Source organism: Rutidosis leptorrhynchoides, chromosome 5 (genome assembly GCF_046630445.1).
Source record: "Rutidosis leptorrhynchoides isolate AG116_Rl617_1_P2 chromosome 5, CSIRO_AGI_Rlap_v1, whole genome shotgun sequence".
Taxonomy (NCBI): Eukaryota; Viridiplantae; Streptophyta; class Magnoliopsida; order Asterales; family Asteraceae; genus Rutidosis; species Rutidosis leptorrhynchoides.
Genome location: NC_092337.1, coordinates 560716 through 587389, shown reverse-complemented (window position 1 = coordinate 587389; position 26674 = coordinate 560716). Strand labels below are relative to the sequence as shown.

At 38.0% G+C, this 26674-nt stretch overlaps 1 protein-coding gene across 1 annotated transcript in view; it reads left to right on the top strand.

Moving 5' to 3' along the window:
• The first annotated feature begins 1171 nt into the window (after positions 1-1171).
• LOC139847243 (probable splicing factor 3A subunit 1) overlaps positions 1172-26674 on the top strand; it is a 53624-nt gene continuing 28121 nt past the window's right edge. The window contains exons 1-2 of the mRNA XM_071836897.1: positions 1172-1239; positions 1890-2590. Of these exons, the coding sequence (XP_071692998.1) occupies positions 1977-2590 (614 nt within the window). The 5' untranslated portion in view covers positions 1172-1239; positions 1890-1976. The remainder of the gene's footprint in view (positions 1240-1889; positions 2591-26674) is intronic.

The window sequence follows — 26674 nt, the reverse complement described above, 5'->3', positions numbered from 1 at the left end:
GTCACCCCTACATTACAGGATCTAACAAATTGTGTAGTGGGATGCCTGGGTTGAGGTCACCAATTTAAATATCTTCGTGAGAGAAGGTGTCTCATTAAAATAAGCCTGGCTGGGAGGTTTTACTGGATCCATTCACGGACCTCTACCCGGACACTGCCCTTATGGATGTGTTCCCGGGTACCGTCGATCGGGTTCGGGTTTTCGTCGGAACGTGTGTGTTACGTGCAAATGATGAGGGTCGTTGAAGTAAATGATCTGCTGATGCAAAAATTGCCGTTAAAAAAAAATGTTATATTATGTGTTTTTGTAAATATTCACTTACCAATTTGTTAATTCTTTGCTATTAATGTTAATTCACATTCATTCCATTTCCATCTAGAAGTTGTGTTATATTATGTGTTTATGTGAATATTTATACTCCGGATTCTCCAAAACCGGAGTTTCAAACTTCGGTTTTCCTATTTTTGTAACAAATTTTTCTAAATTTCTATTTCTGTAATTTCACCTGCAAAATGTACTTAAAAAAAAAAAATTAATCCAAAAACTTATGTGTAAGGATCACCTTCATTGTTTCAACTTAAGGGTCAGATCGTTCCGCTCAAGGTCACATGATACCTCATCCACTTTGTCCCCATAAAAAAAATAAATAAACGAAAATCTAAATAAATTTTGTGATACCCGTTAACTCCAATTAATAAACTCGAAGTTTATTTAAATATTAACATTTTTTTAATATGCGTTAATTAAATTTGACAATTAACTAATCCATTAAAATTCAGTTTTCAGCAATACGAAGAAAGTAAATAGGTAAACAGAAGGTTTTTCTCTGCTCAAACTACTCGAAAAAGATGAGTATTTTTTATACTTCGATGTACGCTGTCTCTCCAGGGATATACCTGTTTTTTTACCCTTTTTCATGGTCATCTTAATCTATTAAGCTATGTTTCAATAAGATGTAAACTAGGGAACTTTCGGAGAAACTCTAAGGCGAAGGACTATGTTTGGATGATTAGCGATATGACTAAAATCCCAAACTAAAAGTACCTTCTAAAATCTGAAGCATATAACATTTGTTAAGGCCCAATAAGTAGAAAGCCCATAAATAAAGCCCATTCGTAGTGAGTCCATTTTATAAGAAAAGAATTGCATAATTTTAAGGTCACCACAATTACAAATCGCCATTCACACACTTCACGATAATTCGACTCGCTGTTCATCGCTTTAATTCGTTGTTCAGAGGTAACATATCTCCCCAATTTGTTTATGTCAAATTTGAATGTTAATTCTCTGTTATTGATTTAGGCCACAATCAATTATTGAAACCTAGGTTTATTATATATTTTGCTGTGCGTTTTATAAATCTAGGGTTTATGAATATATTTCAGGCTTTCTTGAGTTACTATACTTTGTTGATGGATGTTAGATGATTCTTCTATGCCATGTTTTATGATATATATTAGAAGCTTTATTTATAATTGCCAACTCTTAATATGAATATATGACAATATACTAGATTGAATTTTTAATTGTTCTTTATAATAATGTAAATAATGTATATGATAAAATCTAGCCTTTTTTCTGAGTTAAAAGGTATGCGATTAAGGTTAAAATGTAAACATCTAAGGTAGTTTGTATGTTATACATTTAGTTGTATTGGTATTTAAATGAGTCACCTATCGAACTGCTCATTTTCATTTTGTGATAATGTAAAACGAACTTCTCATTTTCAATAATGATGATTATGAACTGCTGTCTTTGAATCCCTCTTTTTCAATCTGTGCTAGCCGAACACATATTTTGATCAGACTCACCTTCATTCCATTTCTATCTAGATGTTTTGTTATTATATTTGTTTTCTGAATGTTTTCGTATGACTATGGTTTTTTCAGGGTAACTTCTGGAATATGGTAAACTGCTATTGAAGCTAGATCTTGTTGAGTGAGACTATTATACAATTTGAAGCGTATTTTGACAAAATGTTGGGCTCATTGCCAATATTGCCCCTCCCAGCACCACCATCTGATGGCGATCTTGGTCCTCTGCCTCCATCTCAAGTACAAAATGACTCTAACGACGAGCATATGCAAGACGCTGTTGATGACCAAAACAATTCAAATTCTGCTCCTGCATCAATCGCCACACACACTAGAACTATAGGAATCATTCATCCTCCCCCAGATATCAGAACCATTGTAGACAAAACTGCAAGCTTTGCGGTAAAAAACGGGCCCGAGTTTGAAAAAAGAATCATTGCTAACAATGCTGGTAATCCTAAATTCAACTTTTTGAATGGTTCTGACCCGTATCATGCCTATTACCAGCACCGACTTTCTGAATTCCGGACCCAAAATTTAACCCCGGGCCTGCAGTCGACTGAGCAACCCGAGCCACCTGATACAGATTCAGCTCCTTCAGTTGCTTCTACTGATGGCAATGATGCAACTGAGCAAAGTGACCCGTCAGCAAAATTTAGACCCGTTTGGAAAGTGTTGGATCCCCCTGAAGCCGAGCAGTATACGATTCGGCTACCCGAGGGCATGACGGGTGAGGAGTTGGATATAATAAAATTAACAGCACAGTTTGTGGCGCGAAATACACTACAATGAAGTATGTAATTTGCAACACATTTTACAATCCTTTTCAACGTTTAAAATTGCCAAATATTAATTTCCTGACGCTTCCTCTGTACGTCGAAAATTTCAGTGTCAGAAAAACATCTCACTTTCTAACGCTTGGGAGTGTTGGGAAATAACTACCATTCTGACGCTTATGCATGCCAAAAATGTTCTTCAATTTTTAACACTTGGAAGTGTTGAGAAACAACAACTATTCTGACGCTATAATATGTCAGAATTATTTCATTTCTTGACACCTATACTTGTTAAGAATTTATCCACTTTTTGACACTTCTCAAATATATTTGAATTTTTGACACTTAAACTTGTTAAACTTGTCGAATCATATTTGTGGACCACGTTTCAACTTTTAACACCTAAACATGTCAAGGATAAACCACTTTTAGCACTCTACTCTTTACTACTTTTTGACACTTATACTTGTCAAAGATATTTCATTTTTTGACATTTATATTTGATCTAGTTCGTTTTCTAAATTCATTACAAACATATTAAAGGGAACAAAACAACACATTTTGACTAAAAGAGCAAAACAACTCAATTTCATTTTCAATCACTAATCTCCAAACTTATGCTAGATCAAAACACAACCTAAGAACAAGCATCAAGTAAGCTACAGGAAGCTACACTGCATAATATCAACAACTTAAAATCTTAAAAACTTTTCTACAAAAGTATCATCAACTACACTACATAATATCCCTTGTCATAAAAGCATCAGCAACAAAAAAGCTGCACTACATAATATCCCTTGTCATAAAATCTGCAGTAAGCTAAGTACCTGCAACAACAAAAAAAAAAAAAAAAAAAAAAAAAAAAAAAAATATATATATATATATATATATATATATATATATATATATATATATATATATATATATATATATATATATATATATATATATATATATATATATATATATATATATATATATATTACAAATCGCTAAACAAAGCATACACGATCAAATATGAACCGGGAAACCAAAATAGTTAAACAAACTCGATAGTAGTTGACTTTTACTCACCTTTTACCTACGATTAATGTGGATCATTCGCATGCATTGCACCAAACTAGGGCTGAAAAACATAGTATATTGAGTGAACAACATAGTTAAGCTTTAAAAATATACATTATAAGGCTTAAGAGGTAACCTCTGTTCTCGGTATTTCTCCTCGTGTTGCATAGAACATATCTCCCATTGTAGAACCATTATATACACCTTGAAAAGCAGTTCTAAACACTCTAAGCTCTCCGGTACAATCATCAACTTTCTTTTCCATAATCTTCATTTGTCTATTTTGAGCTTCAATCTGCTTACTTTGCATTTCTGATTGTTTGTTTTGCATCTCAATTTGTTTGTTTTGATACTTCACTTTCTCCGACAGAAAACGATTTTCTTTTGTTAAGGCGTCACCTCTCATTTTTCTTAAATCACACCCAAATTTAGTCACTTGTGATTTCGTTACTCCGGCTCCATGAAAACGGGCCCGTCCAGGCCTATTTGGACCCATTAGTTCCATCATCACATCTCTTGCAATGTCTGATTGTTTCTCAAGATTCGGTGGTTCAGAATTTTCAGCTGCCAATACTTTCACTCTTCTTGAAGTTTCAGCTCTTGCTTTAACCTGATCAAGAGTTTATGTTAAAATAAATATTGCTAGATCTTTATACACTAAAGTAACATAAGACCCATCTTTACATACACTACAATAACATAAGAGCCATCTTTACATACACTACAGTAACATAAAATAAATATTGCTAGAATCTTTACATACCATAAGCTCTCTCGACATGTCTGTAACATAAGACCCATCTTCCTTTTCATGAGCAAGTTCAAAAAACTCAAGATCATTAGGCTCTCTTCCGTGTTTCAATTTCTGTGGACCAAACAAAAATGGTCACAAACGGCTAGCTTAATGTAATAAACATGTAAGAATATTGCGGGTCTGATTGGTGCCTTAAATGGGTAAAATGGGTCAAATAGGTTCAAAATCAGATAGTCTTTTTTTTTTTTTTTCCCCTGATTGTTGCAGGCAACTTAATAGCTGACTTGTTTAAGGACCTGTTGCAATTTTGCAAATAGCAGAACTTTTTCCCATGCTTCAACCATATTGAGCGAGTATAACTCATGCAACATAGGCATGCGACACGACCCCTGGTGCTCCAACAAGATAAGTTAGCATAAGCAGGAAAATCATTCACGGTCCACAAAAGTGATGCTTTCAATTTGAACCATTCTTTAGCATAAGAATCGTACGCATCCACACCTTCCCATAACAATTTCAACTCTTGAATTAGAGGTACTAGATATATGTCTATATCATTTCCGGGACCCTTTTCCCCTGGAATAATCGATGAAAGAATAAAAGATTCTTTTTTCATGCATATCCAAGGAGGTAGATTATAAGGAATTAGCAAAACAGGCCATGTACTATATGATGAGCTCATAGTACGATGAGGATTAAAACCATCACTAGCAAGACCAAGCCTTACATTACGAGGATCTGAGGCAAATTCTGGATACCGAGCATCGAATGCCTTCCAAGCAAGACCATCAGCTGGATGCCTTAATTTTCCGTCTTTAGTTAGACCTGTATTATGCCACCTCATATCCTTTGCTGTTTTCTCTAACATGTATAACCTTTTTAGTCTTGGAATTAAAGGAAAATAACGAAAAACTTTAGCAGGCTTTTTTGACTTGTGTGACTTTGAACTTTCAGTCATTTCACCCCCCATATCACTTTCATATCGTGGAGCTTTACATACGTGACATGATTGTTGACCTTTTCTTTCTCCCCAATACAACATACAATCATTAGGACATGCATCAATTTTCTCATAACCAAGCCCTAGATCTTTGGTTAATTTCTTTGCTTCGCTCACAGATGATGGTATTGAAGTAAGTTGAGGGAATGTGCTTTTTAGAAGCTCTAGTAACATACCGAAAGCCTTGTCGGATATGCCACCAATACATTTGATATGATACAAGTGTAATGTAAAGGATAGATTAGAATACTTGCAACCGGGATATAGTTCCTTGTCACATTCTTCTAATAGCTTTTTATATGTATCACCCTTTACACCGTGATCAGAATTTTGGTCATTTTGATCCGGTTCACTAATATCTCCATCAACATTTGAATTCATTTCTTGTTCATTTTCAAAAGGCGGAGAACACACACCCAAGGCATTTTGAATCAAATCTCTTATGTTATCTTGACCCAAAGAAGTTTCTTGAACAATATTATGATGAGAGAGTGATGAAGGTACTACATGTTCCCCATGAGACGTCCATGTTGTGTATCCCGATAAAAATCCATAACGTAATATGTGAGCATGAACACTTTCAACACGTAACCATTTGAAATTGCAACATTTACGACATGGACAGACAATTTGTCCTCTAACGGATTTAGCACGAGCAAAATCAATAAATTTCAAAACTATCTTTGAAAGTGTTACTTTTTATTTGTGCTTGAATCCAACTTTTGTCCATGAATTCACTTAAATTACCTAAGATGTTTAAAAAGTAAATTTATATTATATTACTTATATAAGAATATAACAACTATTAAGTAATACATCTTAACATAATAGTAGATGTGATTGAAATCAATTTTTTTCTCACAGTTGAACGGTAATTACTCTTCGTGTAAAATTAAACTTTACTTAGTACACCGTCATTATGTTGAAATTGTGAAATACTTGATCCATTTTTTTTTATCTTTAGTTTATTTTGGTGAATCAGTCAACTTCTTTTGCTGTACTAACATGAAATTCATTGGTCAACAATAACCAATACTTAGATCCCAGTGACCAAAACTTGTCATGCAACATCAACAAAATACCAGGCAAAAATGAGTAATATATTATTCATCAGCTATTTATCTAAAATTCTCATGTACTACTAGGATTTATAAACAAAAGCTAACTGGAAGGCAGTGGGTTAAGCTTTAATAGAAACATATAGAAGATGAAGGTCATATATGTAAGCAGCACAAGCATTTACTTAATATTAAACATACTTACACTATCATGTTCACACACTATGAAGAAGACTAAAACGAACCTGATTTATATGTCGCATTCAATTCTCACAAAATCAATATTAATAGTCAATAGTACCTTATATAAATTTTTAACAAGTTGTGTTTCTTAACATAGCTAATATATCAAACGGTTCTAAAACCTGCCTAAAGTTAAATAATACTGGATACATCTTCGTAGATAATCTTATTCATAGATCAAAGTATTTACCATAACACTAAAAATTTGGGTACAACTTGGTAATACATTAGTTTAAATTCAAAGTAATTATACGATTCAAACCTTTTTTAGGATTCTGTCAAGTAGCACAGGTAATTTCAGCTTCACATCATTCATACACAAAGACTCCTGCTTCTGTCAGACAGCTCTTCCTTGCAAACGAGACACACTGATGCCTTTATATGCTTAGCTCTGCCAATTTACATTTACAATTCTCATAAACGCATACCATAAAAACGACTAGATGGAAACAATAAAGAACTTAATATGGAGATGCGGTTTCCTGTTATATAACATAATTCATATCAAGTTCAAAACCCTAACTGAGCTTAATGATGATACAGCGAATTAAACAACAATAACTGATTAATTGATACAATCAACTCATGAAACCTTAATTAATTATGTGAAAAAGATGAAACTAACCTGCAAATGAAGTGATTCGGCGAAACTATGACTGACGTGAAATAGTGATCATGCATATTTTAACCGTGGGGTTTAATATGCCTGCTCAATACGTAAAGAGGGGTTTAAGGATCTTAAAACGTGGCTCTCCGGTCCGGCTACCGTGAATAACCCTGGCCGACATGATGATGTCGGCGGGGTGGCCAAGTGATTAAGTCCACCTTCGATAGCGGCCGCTGATCGGAAGGCCCCAAATAAGGTCGTAGGTACTAGCTTACAAAAGACTAACCTGTTAACCTTGAAAGGATGCTGAATGATGCTGTTTTACGTAATGTGTACCGTATGCGATGGTTACGTAATGTGCTGTGTTTGGTGAATGATGATTAGGGTTTGTATTTATAGGCAAACCCTAATTCTAGAACCGTCCCAGATCATGATAATCTCATCCATAACTGACTCCCCCGAATCACGGATATAATTATGGAAAATATATTTACTTGACAGCTAAGCAACCGCCGTACCGGGAACAAAGGCATTCGCACGCCGCATACCGCACACAAGAACACGCATACGCACAATAGTGATTGTCCGCATACATTTGCGGTGCGCCTGCGGGTTGCGGTATCATTATGTCCCCCCAGTTTGATGTTATATGGCGCGAGGCGTATGATATCAAACTATTAAGCGAAAGAAAAAAACAAGAAAACGGCTAGCATTTAATATTCCGCGTGCGCCTCGATGCCATTAAATGCCTGTCACAATCGCAGAAGCCCATTCGGCGGACATGACATAAAGTGGCAGTGTGTCAGGCGCTTGCCAACCACGCGCGTACATGTAATCATACCCAACTGGCATCCACGCGCATAAATAAAGTGCTGGCCGTCGATTGCGTAACACGTGTACAGCCACGATCACACCACTCCATCCAATCTTCCCTATAAATACCCCATTTTGCAGCTCATTTCCACTTTCCTGCTTCAAGCTTCCTCGTTACGCTGTCAATTTGAATTCCGATCAAAAATCGAACATTCCGGCCACCATTTAAAGGTTAGTATTCATCCGATTACTCCTAGAAAATGACTAAAGCTAACGAGACGTATGTAGATAGCGTAGAGTCTGTTATAGAGCAGAAGCACATAGATTACTTAGTGAAACAGTATCCTCCCTTAGCCAAGTACAATCCGGTGCCACCCCTACCCCATCAGCGTGCTCACGAGCCACCGGAGAAGAAAGTGGCCATCTATGAACATGCGTTCAAGCATGGTAACTTTAGGGTTCCTCCCTCTGACTTCTTCTTAGGCGTATTAGATCACTTCAGAGTGGGATTAGGGCAACTACACCCGTATGCGATAGGCAAAATAGTTCTTTTTGAAATGTGGTGCGCCGCAATCGACAGGGTACCGTTGGTTAAAGTTTTCTGTCATCTATACCGCCTAGCCAATCACCACAAATCCTGGTTCACCTTCTTCGCCCGACAAAATTTCACCAAAACCCCAAAGTCGAATGCGGGTAACTGGAAAGAATCTTTCTTTTTCATTGACCAAACTGTAGTTGGTACCGCTTTTCCGCAAACGCTTATATGGTGCGAGAAGGTGGAAAAGGATGTGAACAAAACCCCGGTCCTTGATGACGAGGAAACAAAGCTGTTAGCGGAGTGCGCTAACGCACAGCTGGTGCACCGGTCATACGGGAACGTGATGTTGCGGCTAGGGAAGATATCCGCACACTGGCCATGGGAGGATGTGCGTCCAGCCATAGTCGGACCGGATGGAAAGGGTAGGAATAGTATAATCACGTACTAACAACAGTGTGATATTTATGTGTTCTAACGCATGCGTGCATGTTTGCAGAGATGAAGATGAAGAGAGTACTGACTGCGGAGGAGATTGCGGGCATCGCCTTCCGCAAACAGAATGTGAACCAACCGTTGGAGCAGGAGAAGACTGGCGAGAATGCACCTGCCACCTCCGGCAATAAGCGCAAGGCCGCCGAAGCCTCCCAATCCCAACAGAAGAAGAAGAAACTCACTCCCAAACAGAGGGAGGACAAGCGGAACGATAACTTCGTTCCCATCGAACCCCGTTCTGCGGATCTACCTCCCCCATCTGGTAAGAGTTCAGCTTTCACGCATACCGCACATTTAAGTTTGCATTTATATAACCACTTATTAATACGCAGGGGATGCGGAAGAAACTCATCACACCCCACCGCGGGTCAATCCGGACCTCGAAGCTACTGCCGAGTCAAAGGATAAGACGATACACCTGGACTCCGAGTCCAGACCAACCCCACCACACTGTAACTTCCGATTGGCAAACCTGGCGCAGCTCACCCAGTTATCGGCGGAAAACGCCGCAGAGCAGTCCGCCTTCCTCCAACAAATCTTCCCGGCTGAGTTCCGCAACCAACTAGCCGCACTGCCTTTTAATCAGGCGCTCAACGCCTTCGTCCAAAACGGCCTTGTCTTTTTTGGCATGGTTGCAGATCAAGCCCGCCGTTCGACTAACTTGTATCAAGTGGCCTTGCGGAAAGAAACAGAGCTAGGGCTGCTGCAAGCGGGGGTTGATCAGGTGAAGAAAGACAGGGACGCCGCAGAAGAAGCGCGCAAGGCGGTGGAGTTAACCGCGGCGGAAACCAAAACTGCACTGATTGAAGAGAGAGAGAAAAACCGCGAGCTGGTTGGTGCGGTTGACCAGTCCAAGGGGGAGGCGGAGCGTCTGCGGGTGGAGCTGGAAAGGGTGACGAGGGAAAGGGATGACGCGGTAACCAACCGCGAGCTGGCAGAGGCGGACCTGGCGAAGCTGCGCACTGCACTCCCCACCATTGCGCAAAAGGTGATGGATTCTGGGCCAGTTACCGATAAGTTCAATGCCTATGTTGACGCGGTGAAAGACCACGAAGTCAACAAGGCAGTCTTAGAGGTGATTCAAGCCTGCAGCCTCACACCACCGTACCCTGACGCTGTGCAGAAGAAATTGAAGGAGGGTACGGCTGCGGCATTGCTGGAAGCGGAGAATGCTACCACCACCATTCCTATCCCTCTAATCGATGCGTTTGCGGCGGACCCAAACATGCCGATTGATGGGTTTCTCAAGGAGGATTTTTAGTTTGTGTTTGTGATGGTTTGCGCCGTAAGTCCTATGCTTAGGCAGGCAATTGTAAATGTATTTTTGAGCCCTAAGTCCCGTGTCGGGCAGGCATTTGAAACAATTACCACTTATGTAATAACTTAATTCAATGTATATGTAACTTACTGTTATGCATGCGTAGTTTGTTTGTTTATATATCGCGAATCAAAACAAAAGGTGAACCGCATGCCCATGCGCATAGTTAACCAAAACTCATGCGTATGCGGGTATTACTGCGTAAAATAAACCAATACTTTAACAATTACCCTTTAATAATTTAGACTCGAAAGCTACTGCGTTATCGCTTTGTCATGTACTAGAGGTGCACTATAGCTGTATGGTAAGCAACGCAACTAAAAACAAGCCAATGTTTTTATGCTTTGAGTTCCTCAAGCAAACCAATGCGAGAGTAATTACGCACAAGCAAACCAATGCTTGTAATTTTTTAAGTCGACTTTGCAGCCATCTAGTCTGCGTGGCGCTTGGCTAGGGGAAAACCAATTCCCTTTACCTGCCGTTAGCGTCTAGCCTTGTAACCAAACAGGCTTCTGCCGCACGGGGGCTAGAGGACACCCCTTAAGTAGGCAGGAACCGCATACAAAAAAGATTTAAACAACAAAAGTATGCGCGAGTAAATATTTAATTGGCATTAATCACAATTACAACCGCGACACATCCAAACGGACGGAAAATACATAGAAAAAATACCGTGCTACAACAAACTGGAGTGATCAGGTCCACCTAGCTACATATAACATTTTTTCAATAACGTCGCATGCCAAGTGCGTTTCACAGGTTTTCCACCTAATGTCTCGAGATGGTACGCCCCGGTATTGCTTGCCTTCGCTACCCTGTATGGACCTTCCCAACGGGGGCCCAGTTTCCCAGTATCCTCCGCATGACTTGCGTCGTTCTGACGCCAAACCAAGTCACCGCACTTGTAAGAGCGCGAACGCACACGCTGATTATAGTACTTTGCAATTTTTTGCTTGTTATTTGCTTCGTTGACAGCCGCAGAGAGTCTGCGTTCTTCCAGCAAATTAAGATTTTCCCGCAAAGCTTCAGAGTTATTTTGCTCATCAAAATTTTGTATGCGGAACGTTGGTACCCCAATTTCTGCGGGTACAACAGCTTCTGATCCATAGACCAAACTGAACGGGGTCTCACCAGTGCTTGCTTTGGGTGTTGTTCTATGTGCCCATAAAACCTTCGGTAGTTCATCCACCCAACCAACGCGACCATGACCCAACCTAGCTTTGATTCCAGCTACTATATCCCGGTTGGTGACTTCGCACTGGCCATTCGCCTGCGGATGCGCAACAGATGTAAAAGTTTGCTTAATATTAAGCTCCGCGCACCAGCTGCGAAAAGGGTCACCCGCGAACTGCGTACCGTTATCGCTAACAATTTCGTTTGGTATACCAAATCGACAGACGATGTCTTCCCATACAAAATTTCGCACCCTTTTTCCTGAGATTGCTGCCAGCGGTCTCGCTTCGACCCACTTTGTGAAATAGTCGATTGCAACAATCAAGAATTGGATGTTTCCTGCGTGTGCAGAATGTGCGTAAGGTACTGATGTGAGTAACATGTTTAGAAAATAAATGATAAAATTACCTCGGACTTTTGGGAATGGTCCGACTATGTCGATTGCCCATTTGCAGAATGGCCACGGTGAGGAGACTGGTATCATTGGATGCGCAGGTGCTCTGCTAATAGGTGCATGTATTTGGCATGATTCACATTGCTTAACTATGCGCGCAGTATCCGCGTACATGGTGGGCCAATAATATCCTAGCCGCATTATTTTTGACACAATGGACCTGTGCCCCGAATGGAGTGCGCATGCACCCTCATGCACCTCGCGTACAACTTCCTCCGCCTCTTTCGGGCCAATGCACCTTAAGTGCGGTCCCAAATAATTATTTCGATATAGGACGTTGATGGAATTCAACATAACAACAAGTTCATAAAGTTTATCAAATCACAAAACCAATTTCATGAGTATAAAGTCAAGCGGAAGCATTATTTCAAATATAAACAAGTGTATATGTTAAACCATTTTATCAATTGAATTCCATGTAATATCAAGTCTTGAAATCATGCTTACAAATAAGACAAGTTTAGATGTTATACCTTCTCCAAGTTAGGAGGTTATTTACTTCCAAGAATGATGGATTTGAAGATGAAAACACCAAGCTTATACTTCTCCAATATCACCCTTAATCTTGGCTAGACTTTGGTACCTTATAACCTTACTAACCAAGCTAGAAAACCACCTTATTAGAACCTTAAAATCTGGACAGCAAGTACCAAGAAAGATGATGATGAATGGAGTTCCAAAAGCATGAAACCTCAAGAGATTATACCCCAAACTTGACACCAACACTTAGTACATTGGTTAGGATTTTTGACACTTGAAATCAAGCTTTCAAAGATGAACTTGAGAACCCCTTTTGGTCCCAAACAGCCCACGGCTGAATGCAGCAGCAGAATGCAGTTTCTTTTGTTTGTTTACTTGATTTAATTGCATGTGTTACTTGCTACTAGTCAAGGGACATGTCTATATGGAGGTGTGTTATGGAAAGCAACAAAATAAGCATGGGATAGACTTTCTTGGAGCTACAAAATCTGCCCACCATCTATTATTTTATAACAAGAGTGTTTTTATAAAACTTGTAACAAATTTTATATAAAAAAAACTTGTATAAAACTAATATGTATTTGTTACTTGCAATAATTTTATAAACCATTTTATAAAATATAACATAACATAATTATTTAAACCTATAAATAATTTAATCCACATCATATATAAATTATCCAAATAATTTATCTCAAGTGATTGTAATTTAGAAAACCGATTTTCTAAAGTTCAAGTGTCGCGTATTTATTTAACAATCCAACCGTTAAAATAAATACATATAAAGTGTTGGTAAGCTTGTTATTGGGTATGACCCGACTTGGATCAAAACATATTAGCCACATTAATTTAATATGTCTCTCGGGCATACGAAAAACCTTCAATCTCCCACTTGCACGAGAAAACATAAGAAATTAATGCAAGTGATGGATACAGCCTAACACACCGTCCATCACCCATAATATGTTATGACTTTGTGCCATTCAATAACATCATCCCTTTCGAGCTCCCTACTCGAACTGATATATAGGTGAATCTTTCATTATATCCTTTTGTCCTAGATGTCATGTTAATTCCAAGAGATACAGAGCGATCACTCTCTTTTAGATTTAACTTTATCAGGCCTTAGACATCTGACTCTCAACGAATAAGAGGGACAAATTCCATCTTGACTACATACGTCCTATATATACACGTTGTATTATACCTGAGCTCTTCCTTATGTACTACCATATTTCAGAATAGCGAAGGAAAGAATCAAGGCATAATACTCAGTGAATATCAGGACCCAGTATGTATCTCAGGTCAGAGGATACGATGATATTCGCCTTTACTCAAGATTACATGTGATCAACCACAAAGGCTCCATACAGTAAATCTTGAGAGCGGGTCTTCCAATATTTGTTTCCCACAAATATCTATGAACCTTGGTTGCAACCTTGCCCCACATTCAACCTACGAATGTATACCAATCCGAGTTCATAATAGTCTAAACCTCACACTTGTTCCCACAAATGTGATCGACTACGGAATTTAGAATAATTGCTTATTCATGGATGAAATATGCAAAATAGGAACATAACTCAAATAAATTAACACCATAGTTATATTAATGAGTTTGAATAATTTCGTTCCGGTACAATACATAAAATAAATCACATCCAATCACTAGAATATCGAAGCCCTAATGCACAAACATGTCCCTCATGTTTTGGCCCATGTAAAAGCTTCGTGAGTGGATCCGCAACATTTTGATCTGTGTGAACTTTGTGAATACATATCTTTCCCTTTTCAACCTCATCCCTGATGTAGTTGAATCTCCGCTCAATGTGACGAGTCTTTTGATGAGCACGAGGTTCCTTGATTTGAGCAATCGCACCCTCGTTGTCACAAAAGATCTCAAGAGGGTCCTGAATGGAAGGGACCACTCCTAAGTCGTCGATGAATTTCTTCATCCATGCAGCCTCCTGAGCTGCCAGTGAGGCGGCAATGTACTCCGACTCTGTAGTGGATAACGCAACAACCTCCTGTTTCGAACTCTTCCAAGAGACCGCACCACCATTCAACATGAAGACATAACCGGATTGTGATCGAGAGTCATCTCGATCAGTTTGGAAACTCGCGTCCACGTAACCTTTTACAGCGAGTTCCTCCTCACCAGACCCATATATTAGAAACATATCCTTAGTCCTCCTAAGGTATTTCAATATGCTTTTAACAGCAATCCAATGACTGTTTCCTGGGTTGTTCTGGTATCTACTTGTCAAGCTTAGAGCGCATGACACATCCGGTCTAGTACATATCATTGCATACATGATAGACCCAATAGCAGATGCGTATGGGACTTTCTTCATTCTCTCTTGTTCATCTTTCGTAGCAGGACACTGAGATGAACTGAGAACGGTTCCCTTTTGAATAGGTACCAAACCTCTCTTAGAGTTTTCCATCTTGAACCTTTTCAAGATTTTATCAATGTATGTACTTTGACTTAAACCTATCAATCTCTTGGATCTATTCCTATAGATCCCTATCCCCAATATATATTGTGCATCTCCAAGATCCTTAATGGAGAAGCAACTCTTTAGCCAAGTTTTGACTCCTTGCATTGTGGTAATATCATTCCCAAATAATAATATATCATCCACATATAGTACAAGGAACATGATAGTGCTCCCACTAGCTTTCTTATATACACAAGCTTCATCACCATTTTTAATGAAGCCAAATTTCTCGGCTTCCTCATTAAAACGATGATTCCACATTCTAGATGCTTGTTTCAATCCGTAGATTGACTTCTTTAACTTGCATACACTTTTAGGATATTTTGGATCAACAAAACCTTCAGGCTGGACCATATAGACATCTTCCATAAGATATCCATTTAGGAAAGCAGTTTTGACATCCATTTGCCATATTTCATAGTCGTAGTGAGCAGCAATGGAAAATAATATCCTAATAGACTTTAGCATTGCCACAGGCGAGAAAGTTTCATCATAATCAACCCCTTGAGTTTGAGTGAAACCTTTTGCAACAAGTCTAGCTTTATATGTATCCAAGTTTCCATGTATGTCGGTTTTCATTTTGAAAAGCCATTTGCAATCAACTAGCTTAGAGCTAGGAGGTTGCTCAACAAGTTCCCACACTTGGTTTTCATACATGGATTGCATCTCGGCGTTCATGGCTTCCTGCCATTTATCTTTATCAATCCTTGATAAAGCATCTTGGTAGTTTGTTGGTTCATCCAAATCAACCGTATAGCAACCATCTATGAGAAACCCATATCTCTCAGGAGGATTGCTAATCCTACCAGATCTACGAATGTCTTGTGTATTTTGATCATCCATTTGATCACTATCAACATTTTCATGTTGAGTGCTAGTGTCAACCAATTGTGTATCATCTACTTGATCTTGAACCTCTTCAAGATCTATCTTCCTTTCACTATTTCCTTCCATTAGGAACTTAGTTTCAAGGAATTCCGCCTTCCGAGCAACAAATACATTCTGCTCGGATGGATCATAAAAATAGTATCCCATATCATCCTTGGGATATCCTATGAAGATACACTTCGTGGATCGAGCATTCAACTTATTAGGGACGTAACGCTTAGGATAAGCTTCACATCCCCATACTTTTAAGTAAGATAGAGATGGAGGTTTACCAAACCACATCTCGTGAGGAGTTCGTTCCACTTTCTTGGTTGGGGCCATATTTAAAATACGAGCCGCGGAGCTTAGACAATAACCCCAAAACGATAGAGGCAACGAGCTTCTTGCCATCATAGATCGAACCATATCCATTAGGGTTCGGTTCCTCCTTTCGGAAACTCCATTAAGTTGGGGTGTTCCGGGTGGAGTAAGTTGTGAGATAATCCCACAACTCCTAAGATGATCTTGGAAGGCATCGCTTAGGTATTCACCTCCTCTATCGGTACGAAGTACCTTAATTGTCCTATTGAGTTGATTTTGTACTTCGTTTTGATATTCTTTGAATGCTTCAAACGTTTCGTCCTTGTGTCTTAATAAGTAGACATATCCGAAACGACTAAAGTCATCAATGAAAGTAACAAAGTATCTTTCACCATTCCTAGTCATGGGTTTAAAGGGTCCACATACATCCGAATGTATTAATCCCAATAAATCTTTAGCCCTTTCATAGGTCCCTTTGAAAGGTGCTTTAGTCATCTTGCCTTGTAAACAAGATTCACATACATCAAACGAATCCATTTCATTTGATTTCAAAAGTCCATTCCTTTGAAGTGTATGCATTCGGTTCTTGTTTATGTGACCAAGGCGACAATGCCATAAGTAGGAATCACTCAAATCCCTTTTGAGTTTCTTGGTGCTTGTATGGTACATTGAGCTACTAGATAATGTGTCATCGTGAACCAATTCATAAATTCCATTTGAAGGTGAAGCCTTGAAATAGAATACATTATCTAAATAAAAGTGGATATCATCATTAACAAAATTAGGATTAAAACCACATTGTTTCAAACGGGAAACAGAAATAATGTTTCGACATAAGTCGGGTGCATACAAAACATCATTCAAAATAAGTTCCAAGCCACTTGGAAGTTTTAACACAAAGTCTCCTTGAGCCTTCACTTGCACTTTGGCTCCATTACCCATGTAGAGACTTGATGTTCCCATTTGCTTGCTACTTCTTTTGAACCCCTGCAATGAATTGCAAATGTGAGTTCCACATCCAGTGTCTAATACCCATGTATTAGAAGAAGTAATACTAAGCTCTATATATACCATATATATATTACCTGAGGTTTGCCCTGCATCCCTCTTGTCCTTCAACTCCTTAAGATAAACCGGACAGTTTCGTTTCCAATGACCCATCTCACCGCAACCGAAACATGGGTCTTCCTTGGGGTTTGCCTTCTCGGCTACCTTTTGCTTCTTATTCTTGTTGATGGTTGGGGTAACCATCTTCCCCTTCCCTTTGCCTTGATAGGCGGGTCCTTTTCTCTTAGCCACCTTTGGCTTAGAGGTCTTACCTTTGGATCCACCTTGATCGATTGTTAACACGGGTAAAGCCCTTTTACCCATGCTAGTTTCCGCCGTTCTAAGCATACCGTGAAGCTCACCTATGCTCTTATCCATCCCATTCATATTGTAATTAATTACAAATTGATCAAACCTTTTTGATAGGGAGTTAAGGATAAGATCGGTGGCTAACTCATTGGAAATGTTTAGGTTAAGACGGTTAGCACGATCGATAAGGCTTTTCATCTTAAGTACATAAGATGAAACCGATTGGGTATCGTCCATACGACAAGCATGTAGCGCCCGAACCGTTTCGAAGCGCTCGACACGCGCTTGTTGAAGGAACATCTCCTTCAATTGCGTTATCATGTCGTATGCACTATGATGCTCGAAATCCTTTTGGAGTTCGGGAATCATAGTCCCAAGCATTAGGCATGAGACTTGAAGGGAGTCGCGGCAATACTTATCGTAAAAGGCCATTGCTTCCTCATCATCCTCATCCGGTTGATCGGGAATGGGGTCCTCAAGTACATACGCTTTATCCTCTTGTTTGAGGACAATCCGAAGATTGCGGAACCAATCCATAAAGTTGGTATGGTTGAGTTTGTCTTTCTCTAAGAGAGACCTTAATGATAGGTGGTTTAGGTTAAGTGGTGCGTTTGGAATGTTGTTGTTGTTATTGGCGGCCATCTACAAAATTAACAAAGTTCGTTTAAGTATCGATTTTAATTTAACATTCAATACCCTTTAAATCAAATTGAATTATTAAATTCTAGAATCCAACGGTAAACCAAATCTCGGTTAGGTGACCTTTATCCCGCAATTTGATTTAGCTAGGTAGTCAATAAATGACAATTGCAATCCATTTGCAACTTCTAGAGTATGGGATCATGCAATCCTTTTGCATGGCATATTTATCCCATCAACGCCTATTTGTTCCTCATGCTTCGGTGACCCTAAGTTCATGATTCCCAAATCAAGTCGTCCTACTTGTATAGACTTGTAAATTTAACATACATGTGGTTAGGTGACCTTTATCCCACAAGCATGCGAAATTTACCTTAATCATATTAGTTTGCTCATAATGGTTAGGTGACCTTTATCCCATCATGAGTTCCCTAATACTTTTAAGTGTCACACAATAGGATGGCGTTTAACTTGTTTGCCTTGTTAATAAGGGATTTTGAGTTTTCGTTAATTCTAGTTTAGGAAAACATTTACACCATACACCAACATGCATTTAGTGTATGGTTTATTTGAAAATCCATTTTCATGTTATGTAATAAAGCCATTTTATTACTTTGATATAAACCATTTTATATGTATGATCCTTATCATGTTCTTAATAACCGATTATAAATGTCCTTTTAGCCGTTTTTAATTTAACCATTTAAATTGACGTTTTGCATGTCGTTAATAATGTCAATTTTAACCAATTTAAATTGCCATTTTAGTTTGTTGTTAACTTGTGTGATTAACTTGTAGCATACAAACATACACTCCACATAATCATACAAAACAACCACGCATGCAAAATCATATGTTCACAATCAAGCCATTTTTGGTAGACATTTGTTTAGCCGAAAACAAATGCCACCGGTTAAGGGTAATAACACAAAGTAGAAGATTTTAAAATCTCCCACTTAATCTTGCATCCAAATGCTTCTTCTTGTGTTCTTCAAGTCTTCATTGAAATGTCCCGTTCTTATTGATTAAAAACGTTCCATATTAATTGATTTCGTTGCGAGGTTTTGACCTCTATATGAGACGTTTTTCAAAGACTGCATTCATTTTTAAACAAACCATAACCTTTATTTCATCAATAAAGGTTTAAAAAGCTTTACGTAGATTATCAAATAATGATAATCTAATATATCCTGTTTACACACGACCATTACATAATGGTTTATAATACAAATATGTTACAACAAAATAAGTTTCTTGAATGCAGTTTTTACACAATATCATACAAGCATGGACTCCAAATCTTGTCCTTATTTAAGTATGCGACAGCGGAAGCTCTTAATAATCGCCTGAGAATAAACATGCTTAAAACGTCAACAAAAATGTTGGTGAGTTATAGGTTTAACCTATATATATCAAATCGTAACAATAGACCACAAGATTTCATATTTCAATACACATCCCATACATAGAGATAAAAATCATTCATATGGTGAACACCTGGTAACCGACAATAACAAGATGCATATATAAGAATATCCCCATCATTCCGGGACACCCTTCGGATATGATATAAATTTCGAAGTACTAAAGCATCCGGTACTTTGGATGGGGTTTGTTAGGCCCAATAGATCTATCTTTAGGATTCGCGTCAATTAGGGTGTCTGTTCCCTAATTCTTAGATTACCAGACTTAATAAAAAGGGGCATATTCGATTTCGATAATTCAACCATAGAATGTAGTTTCACGTACTTGTGTCTATTTTGTAAATCATTTATAAAACCTGCATGTATTCTCATCCCAAAAATATTAGATTTTAAAAGTGGGACTATAACTCACTTTCACAGATTTTTACTTCGTCGGGAAGTAAGACTTGGCCACTGGTTGATTCACGAACCTATAACAATATATACATATATATCAAAGTATGTTCAAAATATATTTACAACACTTTTAATATATTTTGATGTTTTAAGTTTATTAAGTCAGCTGTCCTCGTTAGTAACCTACAACTAGTTGTCCACAGTTAGATGTACAGAAATAAATCGATAAATATTATCTTGAATCAATCCACGACCCAGTGTATACGTATCTCAGTATTGATCACAACTCAAACTATATATATTTTGGAATCAACCTCAACCCTGTATAGCTAACTCCAACATTCACATATAGAGTGTCTATGGTTGTTCCGAAATATATATAGATGTGTCGACATGATAGGTCGAAACATTGTATACGTGTCTATGGTATCTCAAGATTACATAATATATAATACAAGTTGATTAAGTTATGGTTGGAATAGATTTGTTACCAATTTTCACGTAGCTAAAATGAGAAAAATTATCCAATCTTGTTTTACCCATAACTTCTTCATTTTAAATCCGTTTTGAGTGAATCAAATTGCTATGGTTTCATATTGAACTCTATTTTATGAATCTAAACAAAAAAAATATAGGTTTCTAGTCGGAAAAATAAGTTACAAGTCGTTTTTGTAAAGGTAGTCATTTCAGTCGAAAGAACGACGTCTAGATGACCATTTTAGAAAACATACTTCCACTTTGAGTTTAACCATAATTTTTGGATATAGTTTCATGTTCATAATAAAAATCATTTTCTCAGAATAACAACTTTTAAATCAAAGTTTATCATAGTTTTTAATTAACTAACCCAAAACAGCCCGCGGTGTTACTACGACGGCGTAAATCCGGTTTTACGGTGTTTTTCGTGTTTTCAGGTTTTAAATCATTAAGTTAGCATATCATATAGATATAGAACATGTGTTTAGTTGATTTTAAAAGTCAAGTTAGAAGGATTAACTTTTGTTTGCGAACAAGTTTAGAATTAACTAAACTATGTTCTAGTGATTACAAGTTTAAACCTTCGAATAAGATAGCTTTATATGTATGAATCGAATGATGTTATGAACATCATTACTACCTTAAGTTCCTTGGATGAACCTACTGGAAAAGAGAAAAATGGATCTAGCTTCAATGGATCCTTGGATGGCTCAAAGTTCTTGAAGCAAAATCATGACACGAAAACAAGTTCAAGTAAGATCATCACTTGAAATAAGATTGTTATAGTTATAGAAATTGAACCAAAGTTTGAATATGATTATTACCTTGTATTAGAATGATAACCTACTGTAAGAAACAAAGATTTCTTGAGGTTGGATGATCACCTTACAAGATTGGAAGTGAGCTAGCAAACTTGAAAGTATTCTTGATTTTATGAAACTAGAACTTTTGGAATTTATGAAGAACACTTAGAACTTGAAGATAGAACTTGAGAGAGTTCAATTAGATGAAGAAAATTGAAGAATGAAAGTGTTTGTAGGTGTTTTTGGTCGTTGGTGTATGGATTAGATATAAAGGATATGTAATTTTGTTTTCATGTAAATAAGTCATGAATGATTACTCATATTTTTGTAATCTTATGAGATATTTCATGCTAGTTGCCAAATGATGGTTCCCACATGTGTTAGGTGACTCACATGGGCTGCTAAGAGCTGATCATTGGAGTGTATATACCAATAGTACATACATCTAAAAGCTGTGTATTGTACGAGTACGAATACGGGTGCATACGAGTAGAATTGTTGATGAAACTGAACGAGAATGTAATTGTAAGCATTTTTGTTAAGTAGAAGTATTTTGATAAGTGTATTGAAGTCTTTCAAAAGTGTATAAATACATATTAAAACACTACATGTATATACATTTTAACTGAGTCGTTAAGTCATCGTTAGTCGTTACATGTAAGTGTTGTTTTGAAACCTTTAGGTTAACGATCTTGTTAAATGTTGTTAACCCAATGTTTATAATAACAAAAGAGATTTTAAATTATTATATTATCATGATATTATGATGTACGAATATCTCTTAATATGATATATATACATTAAATGTCGTTACAACGATAAACGTTACATATATGTCTCGTTTCAAAATCATTAAGTTAGTAGTCTTGTTTTTACATATGTAGTTCATTGTTAATATAATTAATGATATGTTTACTTATCATAATATCATGTTAACTATATATATAACCATATATATGTCATCATATAGTTTTTTACAAGTTTTAACGTTCGTGAATCACCGGTCAACTTGGGTGGTCAATTGTCTATATGAAACCTATTTCAATTAATCAAGTCTTAACAAGTTTGATTGCTTAACATGTTGGAAACCATTTAATCATGTAAACATCAATCTCAATTAATATATATAAACATGGAAAAGTTCGGGTCACTACAGTACCTACCCGTTAAATAAATTTCGTCCCGAAATTTTAAGCTGTTGAAGGTGTTGACGAATCTTCTGGAAATAGATGCGGGTATTTCTTCTTCATCTGATCTTCACGCTCCCAGGTGAACTCGGGTCCTCTACGAGCATTCCATCGAACCTTAACAATTGGTATCTTGTTTTGCTTAAGTCTTTTAACCTCACGATCCATTATTTCGACGGGTTCTTCGATGAATTGAAGTTTTTCGTTGATTTGGATTTCATCTAACGGAATAGTGAGATCTTCTTTAGCAAAACATTTCTTCAAATTCGAGACGTGGAAAGTGTTATGTACAGCCGCGAGTTGTTGAGGTAACTCAAGTCGGTAAGCTACTGGTCCGACACGATCAATAATCTTGAATGGTCCAATATACCTTGGATTTAATTTCCCTCGTTTACCAAATCGAACAACGCCTTTCCAAGGTGAAACTTTAAGCATGACCATCTCTCCAATTTCAAATTCTATATCTTTTCTTTTAATGTCAGCGTAGCTCTTTTGTCGACTTTGGGCGGTTTTCAACCGTTGTTGAATTTGGATGATCTTCTCGGTAGTTTCTTGTATAATCTCCGGACCCGTAATCTGTCTATCCCCCACCTCACTCCAACAAATCGGAGACCTGCACTTTCTACCATAAAGTGCTTCAAACGGCGCCATCTCAATGCTTGAATGGTAGCTGTTGTTGTAGGAAAATTCTGCTAACGGTAGATGTCGATCCCAACTGTTTCCGAAATCAATAACACATGCTCGTAGCATGTCTTCAAGCGTTTGTATCGTCCTTTCGCTCTGCCCATCAGTTTGTGGATGATAGGCAGTACTCATGTCTAGACGAGTTCCTAATGCTTGCTGTAATGTCTGCCAGAATCTTGAAATAAATCTGCCATCTCTATCAGAGATAATAGAGATTGGTATTCCATGTCTGGAGACGACTTCCTTCAAATACAGTCGTGCTAACTTCTCCATCTTGTCATCTTCTCTTATTGGTAGGAAGTGTGCTGATTTGGTGAGACGATCAACTATTACCCAAATAGTATCAAAACCACTTGCAGTCCTTGGCAATTTAGTGATGAAATCCATGGTAATGTTTTCCCATTTCCATTCCGGGATTTCGGGTTGTTGAAGTAGACCTGATGGTTTCTGATGCTCAGCTTTGACCTTAGAACACGTCAAACATTCTCCTACGTATTTAGCAACATCGGCTTTCATACCCGGCCACCAAAAATGTTTCTTGAGATCCTTGTACATCTTCCCCGTTCCAGGATGTATTGAGTATCTGGTTTTATGAGCTTCTCTAAGTACCATTTCTCTCATATCTCCAAATTTTGGTACCCAAATCCTTTCAGCCCTATACCGGGTTCCGTCTTCCCGAATATTAAGATGCTTCTCCGATCCTTTGGGTATTTCATCCTTTAAATTTCCCTCTTTTAAAACTCCTTGTTGCGCCTCCTTTATTTGAGTAGTAATGTTATTATGAATCATTATATTCATAGATTTTACTCGAATGGGTTCTCTATCCTTCCTGCTCAAGGCATCGGCTACCACATTTGCCTTCCCCGGGTGGTAACGAATCTCAAAATCGTAATCATTCAATAATTCAATCCACCTACGCTGCCTCATATTCAGTTGTTTCTGATTAAATATGTGTTGAAGACTTTTGTGGTCGGTATATATAATACTTTTGACCCCATATAAGTAGTGCCTCCAAGTCTTTAATGCAAAAACAACCGCGCCTAATTCCAAATCATGCGTCGTATAATTTTGTTCGTGAATCTTCAATTGTCTAGACGCATAAGCAATCACCTTCGTTCGTTGCATTAATACACAACCGAGACCTTGCTTTGATGCGTCACAATAAATCACAAAATCATCATTCCCTTCAGGCAATGACAATATAGGTGCCGTAGTTAGCTTTTTCTTCAATAACTGAAACGCTTTCTCTTGTTCATCATTCCATTCAAATTTCTTCCCTTTATGCGTTAATGCAGTCAAGGGTTTTGCTATTCTGGAAAAGTCTTGGATGAACCTTCTGTAGTAACCAGCTAGTCCTAAAAACTGGCGTATGTGTTTCGGAGTTTTCGGGGTTTCCCACTTTTCAACAGTTTCTATCTTTGCCGGATCCACCTTAATACCTTCTTTGTTCACTATGTGACCGAGGAATTGAACTTCTTCCAACCAAAATGCACACTTTGAAAACTTAGCGTACAATTCTTCCTTCCTCAATACTTCTAACACCTTTCTCAAATGTTCACCGTGTTCTTGGTCATTCTTTGAGTAAATAAGTATGTCATCAATGAAAACAATGACAAACTTGTCAAGGTATGGTCCACACACTCGGTTCATAAGGTCCATGAACACAGCTGGTGCATTAGTTAAACCAAACGGCATGACCATAAACTCGTAATGACCGTAACGTGTTCTGAAAGCAGTCTTTGGAATATCATCTTCTTTCACCCGCATTTGATGATACCCGGAACGTAAGTCAATCTTTGAATAAACAGACGAGCCTTGTAGTTGATCAAATAAGTCGTCGATTCTCGGTAGTGGGTAGCGGTTCTTGATGGTAAGTTTGTTCAACTCTCGGTAGTCGATACACAACCTGAATGTACCATCTTTCTTCTTGACAAACAAAACAGGAGCTCCCCACGGTGATGTGCTTGGTCGAATGAAACCACGCTCTAAAAGTTCTTGTAATTGGCTTTGCAGTTCTTTCATCTCGCTGGGTGCGAGTCTGTAAGGAGCACGAGCTATTGGTGCAGCTCCTGGTACAAGATCTATTTGAAATTCAACGGATCGATGTGGGGGTAATCCCGGTAATTCTTTCGGAAATACATCAGGAAATTCTTTTGCAATGGGAACATCATTGATGCTCTTTTCTTCAGTTTGTACTTTCTCGACGTGTGCTAGAACAGCATAGCAACCTTTTCTTATTAGTTTTTGTGCCTTCAAATTACTAATAAGATGTAGCTTCGTGTTGCCCTTTTCTCCGTACACCATTAAGGGTTTTCCTTTTTCTCGTATAATGCGAATTGCATTTTTGTAACAAACGATCTCCGCTTTCACTTCTTTCAACCAGTCCATATCGATTATCACATCAAAACTCCCTAACTCTACTGGTATCAAATCAATCTTAAATGTTTCGCTAACCAGTTTAATTTCTCGATTCCGACATATATTATCTGCTGAAATTAATTTACCATTTGCTAATTCGAGTAAAAATTTACTATCCAAAGGCGTCAATGGACAACTTAATTTAGCACAAAAATCTCTACTCATATAGCTTCTATCCGCACCCGAATCAAATAAAACGTAAGCAGATTTATTGTCAATAAGAAACGTACCCGTAACAAGCTCCGGGTCTTCCTGTGCCTCTACCGCATTAATATTGAAAACTCTTCCACGGCCTTGTCCATTCGTGTTCTCCTGGTTCGGGCAATTTCTAATAATGTGGCCTGGTTTTCCACATTTATAACAAACTACATTGGCATAACTTGCTCCGACACTACTTGCTCCGCCATTACTCGTTCCGACACCATTTGTTCCTTTCGTTCTATTAACCCCTGGTCCGTAGACCTCACACTTCGCCGCGCTATGACCATTTCTTTTACACTTGTTGCAAAATTTGGTGCAGAACCCCGAGTGATTCTTTTCACACCTTTGGCATAGTTGCTTCTGATTGTTGTTGTTGTTGTTGTTGCGGTTATTATTGTTGTTGGGATGATTGTTGTAGTTGCTGTTGTTGTTGTTGTTGTTGTTGGGCCGTTTGTTGTAGTTGCGATTGATGTTGCGATTGTTGGGATAATTGTTGCGATTATTGTTGTAATTGCTGTTGTTGTTGTATTGGTGATTCTTATCACCGTTTTCCTCCCACTTTCTTTTGACTTGCTTCACATTGGCCTCTTCAGCAGTCTGTTCTTTAATTCTTTCTTCAATCTGGTTCACTAGTTTGTGAGCCATTCTACATGCCTGTTGTATGGAGGCGGGCTCGTGTGAACTTATATCTTCTTGGATTCTTTCCGGTAATCCTTTCACAAACGCGTCGATCTTCTCTTCCTCATCTTCGAATGCTCCCGGACACAATAGGCACAATTCTGTGAATCGTCTTTCGTACGTGGTAATATCAAATC